The sequence below is a fragment of the Rhagoletis zephyria genome, unplaced genomic scaffold (genome assembly GCF_001687245.7).
Source record: "Rhagoletis zephyria isolate East Lansing unplaced genomic scaffold, Rhagoletis_zephyria_1.1 Rzeph_scaffold_02094, whole genome shotgun sequence".
In the NCBI taxonomy this organism is placed as follows: Eukaryota; Metazoa; Arthropoda; class Insecta; order Diptera; family Tephritidae; genus Rhagoletis; species Rhagoletis zephyria.
Genome location: NW_016159178.1, coordinates 87,138 through 94,326, shown reverse-complemented (window position 1 = coordinate 94,326; position 7,189 = coordinate 87,138). Strand labels below are relative to the sequence as shown.

The following is a 7,189-nucleotide window of genomic DNA, read 5'->3' as shown; positions in this document are numbered from 1 at the left end:
AGTACTCTTTACATGCATGCATGGAGTAGTCGCGATTTTTGCAGGGATGCTATAACCAAAACCATATAAATCAAGTTTCAAACGTAATGCAAAATTTAGAAAAATTCAACGACTATTCATGAAAATTTCGAACCATTTAATCTGAGTTATTAGAAGAATTAGGGTATGTCGTGTTATAGCCGATACCATTTTAGTACAATTAAGTGCGAACGGCTAAAAATTCGCGTTGATTTTTCTTTTTTTTTTTTTGCAGGCGCTCGTTTGCACTTTCTTCCAATATAAATATAAATTTTGTATGGAAGAAAATGCGCGAAACCCTTCATAAAAAATTTCAAAGAATCGACTCGCTTTTCGTAGACTGCAGACCGGTAGAAAAAAATAAAAACATCGCGAATTCTTAGCTGCTTTAAACATGTGTTGCATTATCACGATTGTCCTTGATTTAATTGCTGAATAACAAAATCATTCAGGTTCGTTTCACTGGATTATTAAATAAACGCTGAAATTACAGTACAACTATCTTTATTGAACAACAAACACTTTGCAATACATGTAAAGGCAGTTCTGTATATACAATACTTGCAATTTACAACTGAGTTTTTTGTGCGCTGTAGCAACGTCTTTATATACCCGCGTCGCTTCGCATTTTTGGAAACTCTAAGTAGAAGGTTCCTATCGAAAGCTCCCGTTATCGAATATTCCCGTCCTTCTACTTAAATACCCAAATTATTTCTATTTAAAAATTCACATTAAAAAAATTCGTAAAGTTTTTAAAATGCCCAAAACTTGAAAAAAATCTACGTACATTTTGGAAGTTTGAAATTTTTAAAAAGTTCAAAATTTTCAATAGGTTCAAAATTAAGAAAAAAATCAAGTAAAACATCGAAATTTTGATTAATGTTCGAGATTTAAAAAAAAAGTTCGAAATTTAGCAAAAAAATTTAATTTTTTCTAAATTAAGTATAAAACTTGAAACTTTGATTTATATGATTAAAGCGTGAAAACCATTGTGAATACTACAAACGAAAAATCATCTTGTGAGCTCTTGTTCAAGAATTTTGAAAGAATTCAAAATTTTGAAAAAAGTCAAATTTTTTCGAAAAGCTAAAAATCCAGGAAAAAGTTCGAAACCGAAAGATCGAAATTTTGATAGAAGTTCGAAATTGAACAAAAAATTTTAATTTATTCTGATTTTTGTAAGCAGTATGAAACTGATTTGTATGGTTTGGGTTATAGCGTCATAAACATTGCGAATATTACAAACAAAAACAGTATACTCCAGCTATATAAAGCGCTTAAAAGACTGGCAGTGGGAGGTTAGTACTAACGCTGTCGACTTTGTATAAATAATTTGAAGTCAACTTAGCGCTTTTTACCTGCCAAGCAGTAAATTTACAAGACCTCAATCGATTATAAAACCTACAAGCTAACGAAACTTTTTGTTTGAATTAATTTCTGTTTTATTTATTTTAAAGCATAATATTTTTCTATGAAAATTCAAAAATTTTAAACAGAGAGTCCATAAATAGGTAATTCGAAACTTGTGTGACATATTTGTGAACTTATTTGGAGTTAGATACTTCATTTTTTTCCTTCAGTTATAAATCAATATTAAAAACAAAAAACGTTGAACAAATTAGGATATAAACAAAACTAAACATTTTCTTCAAGTCAATAATATTAACCTAATTTACTACATACTTATATTTAAAGACATAATTCATACCTTACTTTAAGTTACCATTACTAACATATAATACATACATACATATTAATAGTTAAATTACAAATTTATTTTTTGACTAAACATGAATAGAAATTTATAAATTTTGAAAGGTTTAGATTCCCTTTACACTAAATTCTACTTATAAAATAAAGGAAATATTGGCGCTTTCTATGAGTTAAATCACGGCGAATTCATATAAGGTAATAAACACAAACATAGAAATAAAAACATTTTGATTTTGCTTTTGGTAGACAAATGTCAAATTTCAACTATTCATCTCTGAAGACAGAGAAGGAAAAGAAAATACAAATAATCTCATATACTCACTATGGCGAAATATAAAATTTTGACATTTGTGTGCCATGGCAAAGCAAATCAGCTGTTTAACTACACCACCTTATATGAATTCGCTCAAGCTTAGACCAACGTACAGTGCTATAAGTAGCGTACGTAGCTCTTTTGCCGAGGGAGCGATTTTTTGACAATCAGCTAATAGCGTTTTTATTTATAAGACTGTACGATGGGCCTTGACATTTGATGATATGACGTCATAATGCTATTCCTAACATTTACTAAGAAAATAATAAATTAAAAAACAGAAAAATAATATTTCACATCAAAAATGAGTCGGCAAAATTAAATGTCAAATAATTAAACGAAAAATAATAAAAATCTTCTCAAACGAAAACAGGACACGCGCCTAAAAGCATGCCACTGCAAATAATGCTTACATAGAAACAAATATAATACTAAATCATAAAAAAAAACATACACAACAAAATTTGACTCCAACGAATATTAGTAATAAAATAAATTGCGCCAAATGAGTTGCGCATATTCAAAATAAATTAAATTCTAGTCATCTATAAATATCGACGATTTACGCGTTGCTGCGGTGACATCAATATCGAATCGCCATAAACTTGTGTATCAATTCCAGACGATAAACCACTTGGGCTAATGGGACTCGTGCGTTGACCTGCAATGAAAAATCGAAAGCGTTTAAATAATGTTGTCTGTATATTGCAAATTGCGAAACGAGCGTTAAGGATTTGCATATACATGTACAGTGGCGGTCATTAGTGGATGAATGGTGTTTCGTTTTTCATATTTACAATGTTTTTCAAGCAAAATTTTTTTTATTTTTTTATAAAAATATGGTTCATGCTTTAACAAAATCAATATGAAACACACTTTCAAACTTTAAACAGAATTTAGAAAAATTCCACAAATTTTTATCTACATTTCGCGCTTTTTAATCACAATTTTTATACATTTTTTGGGTGTGCAGTTAACAGGCTTACAAAATTTTGGTAAAATAAGTGCAAGTTTTGAGCGGCTAAAAAATCGCATTGATTTTTAATATTTTTTTTTTTTTGTGTTGACGGCGTTTTGCTCTTTTAGAACGCTTTCTTCCATATAAACATGAATTTCTTGTACGAGCAAGACCATTTTCGAAACTAAATAAATAAATAAGTCAAAGCCAGTTTTCCGAAATTTCGCTGTTTATTTGAAAAAAAAAAAAAAACTGCAAGAGCCGTCAGCAAAAAAAGTATCAAAAATCAATGCTCAAAACTTGCACTAAAATTTTATAAGTCTGTTAACTGCATACCCAAAAAATCTATAAAAATTCTGGTTAAAAAGCTCGAAATTTAAATACAATTTTGTGGAATTTTTCTAAATTTTGTTTAAAGTTTAAAAGTGTGCTTTGGTTAAGGCATGGACCATATTTTCATAAAAAATATCAACAAAATTTTTGTTTGAAAAACACTGCAAATATGAAAAACGAAACACCATTCATCCACTTTTGACCGCCACTGTATGTATTTAGCTTTGCTCAGGCATTTATACACTTCTACATACTTAAAAATTTTAGAATTGAGCTGCTAAAAGTTTAGAATAGAAACACTTACCATAATAGGGTGATAGATTGGGATAGATTTGACCGACTGGACTGCCTTGTGTTGCTGATGTTGTTGGCGTGCTGGCAGTGCGCGACTTATTCTTTATGGAGGTGCTGAAGACTGAAAAGAGCGAAAGAAGAAATAATGATTGTAAGTGATTTTAAATAAGTCAAATGCGAAACTTAAATTGTTTGAACTTTGACCTTAAGGTACTAAATATGCACACATACATACATACATAATGGAATTTGATAAACTGCTAAGGAAAGGACAAATATGTATTTGCATTTTACTGATATTATATTTTTAAACATTCGGGGGATATTTCACACTGGCGTTTGGCATTTCATTTAAAACTAATGGACTTTTAAATACTCAAACTCTTGACTAATCTTGTACCAATTGAGGCACATTCGTAAAAGCCAGGATAGGTAACTTAGCCCCTGATTTTGAGTTGCGATTTTGTTGTGAAAATTACAAAATTTGTATACTCATGGCGGCTACCCAGCTTAATATCATTACACTGTCGGATAGTCGGCTGGCAAATGGATGAAACCAAGTTTTCCTGAATGTCTGGATAATATATAGAAAAGTAATTTCTCTGTTTTCCCAGGTTGGCGACTTGACCCGTTTTTTTTTTTCAATTGAAGTTGGTGGTCGCAGAGCAGCTTTTAATACAAGTAAAATTTATTTCAATGCAAATATTTATATNTAGCCCCTGATTTTGAGTTGCGATTTTGTTGTGAAAATTACAAAATTTGTCTACTCATGGCGGCTACCCAGCTTAATATCATTACACTGTCGGATAGTCGGCTGGGAAATGGATGAAACCAAGTTTTCCTGAAAGTCTGGATAATATATAGAAAAGTAATTTCTCTGTTTTCCCAGGTTGGCGATTTGACCCGTTTTTTTTTCAATTGAAGTTGGTGGTCGTCGCAGAGTAGCTTTTAATACAAGTAAAATTTATTTCAATGCAAATATTTATAGCATCAAAAGGTCTTTCTTGGGGTTTCTGAGTACGAGGAATCTGAATCTGCAGTTCATTTTTAACAAAAACAGCCGCTGGCTGCGTGCGCCTTGGTGCGAAAGAAACATGAAGAAACATTGTTTAGAAACATTGTTTTGAAACATTGTTTAGAAACATTGTTGAGAAACATTGTTTGAACTGTAGTAATAGCTGGGAGCTAAATCTAGGGAATATGGACCTTAGGGTCTATAATGTCCACTTCTCTTTACAAGATTTCTGATAGACAAACCGGGGTTAGTCAGTGAATGTGCTCATGATGCGCCCACATCAGGCTCTCAACTCTCGTCACCTGTGACAATTCTTAAATTCTCTTTTGAGAGAATGCTTGGATGTTGGAATCTCTTAAATTGTATACCCCAAGTAAGCATTTCGCCTGGCGTAGGCTTTTTTCCTTCTTAGCTCATCTCTGATTGTATTAGAGCGTATTGCCATGTAGGACTCAGGCCCAATTGACATTGTGGCCGCCGTCTATCTGTTATCTTGCTACCCTAAAATTCCCTTGTGACCCGGAACCCATAGTAGAGAGATGCTATTGTGGAGTGCAAGCCAGTTAAGTCTTTCTATGCATTCGAAGACTAGCCTAGCTGATGTACCTTCGAAAGACGAAAGTGCTTTGAGTGACGCCTGGCTGTTAATGAGGATCATGATTCTCTCGTTGTTGTAGCTCTTACTCAGATTTATCTTCGCACTCTGACTGATGGCGTAGACTTCTGGCTGAAATATGCACGGGCATTTTCCAATTAGCACAGATATCCTAGCCCTTGGGCCATAGACTCCAGCCCGTATGCCCTCGGGAGTTTTTGACCAATCTGTGTACCAGTGTGGGGTACTCATCTGGATACGTCTTTCCAAAATGCTGGCGCTATATGTTCCTATACTGTGCCTCTTTTCAAATGCTATTGTCCGCGGAATCTCGGCTCAGGGTCTGAGGGCTAGCTGAGGCTGATATGCTACTGTCTCCATGTTTCTAGAAGATATGACCTTTCCTCTGAGAAAAACCTTTTCTAGCCAAATTCAGTACATTAGAGTTCGTTTAACCGGCTGCTCTACGATTACGGATTAGCGGCTCTAGCTCAAGGATTACCTACCAGTACTTAAATAGTAACCTATTTCCACCAAAATCTTAACTGCAGTTAAGAGATCAGGCAAGTTGTAAGAATGTTTACATGTGGTCATAGGCAGGGTTAATTTCTTACTTTTTGCCTTTTTACTTTCGTTAGCTTGTACTTTACAGAAGCAATCGCTCCCTTCAAGTTGTAAAATCCTTTTTTCAATAGGCACAAACTTAAGTTAAGTTAAGGCTTGGTAGAAATTTACTATTAGACTCCTCTCTTGTAAAAGCCAAGGGAAATGCTTTGGCATTTAAAAATCTAAACAGAGGCAGAGACTCGAGACCTGCGTGTGCGTACTCTTTCAGAAATACCACGCGCATGAGGCAACAGAACTCGCTTTCAGCTCATTTTCAAGTTTTACAATTCCGAAATATAAAGCAGTAAAGAATTATGTTTCCTCCAAAAACTTTCAAAAGCTCTCTTTTTTTTCAATTAATCACAAAAACTTTCCTAAATCACCATGTCCTTAACAGCAGCTTAAACATTTTGGCGCTGCGGCATTTCAGCTTTGTCGGTTGCATATTTTATTTCCTTATTTATTAGCTGCTTTGCATGCTTTCAACGGCTTAAAAGTGCCATAAAAATTAATCAGCGTTTCTATGTTTATATGTACATATGTATGTATGTATGTAAATTAATTTGCTGAAATGTTGGTATATTAATCAGGAAACTTTCTTAACTTATTTGCCCTAATGCCAACGACATGAAGATGGCCATAGAAGCATAAAAGCCAAAAAAACGTTGAAGAAACTTTTCGAGTGTCACACAAATTAAATAAGCAAAAATCGCATAAAGAAAGAAAATGGAAAAACAGAGAAACTCATTTCCAAAATATGTTTAAGAGCAATTACGAGCTTAATTGCAAAAAATATGCGCCATAAAGTTTATAAAGCATTTTATCAATTTAAAAAAAAAATATATATAAATGAATTTAGAAAGTATCAAGGCTACCGCGGGAAGGCAGCATTTATTAGCAACGAAAAAAGATGAAATAAAAAAATTATGAAATTTAAAATATTTCTGTACGCGCACAAATTAAAGCTTTTTTCACAGCAGAGCAGTCAAAAAAAATTAATTCAAGCTAAGTCTGCGAGTGTGTAGCGGGTCAGAGTAAAGGATAAGTTGCTGCCTTCATTGCAAATGCTTGCGTGCGCTCTACGCTACGCTTCGTCCGCCTCGAAAGGGGTTCAAGTAATTATGAAAGCATTGCAAGCATTTTTGGCAGTTGGCAAATACTTTCGAAATTCTTCAGCTACGCCAGCCACCATCAGCAGCACTGCCAATGCGTTGTACATAGTTGCGAGTCAGGCGACAAGGGAAGCCACTCGCAAACACATTGCTCCACAGCTACATATGTATTTCCGTTGCAAAGGTCAGGCCAGCCTCTAGGCCTTAACCAGTTATAAGCGTAGATACATAG

The 7,189-nt window shown here is 33.8% G+C and overlaps 1 protein-coding gene across 2 annotated transcripts in view; it reads right to left on the bottom strand.

Moving 5' to 3' along the window:
• Nucleotides 1-1,262: 1,262 nt before the first annotated feature.
• Nucleotides 1,263-7,189, bottom strand: part of Gp210 (nucleoporin 210) — an 85,549-nt gene continuing 79,622 nt past the window's right edge. For both annotated transcript variants that reach the window (XM_017620235.1, XM_017620236.1), the window contains 2 exons: nucleotides 3,640-3,750; nucleotides 1,263-2,705 (listed from right to left, as the gene is read on the bottom strand). In XM_017620235.1, coding sequence (XP_017475724.1) covers nucleotides 2,590-2,705; nucleotides 3,640-3,750 — 227 coding nt within the window. In that variant the 3' untranslated portion in view covers nucleotides 1,263-2,589. The remainder of the gene's footprint in view (nucleotides 2,706-3,639; nucleotides 3,751-7,189) is intronic.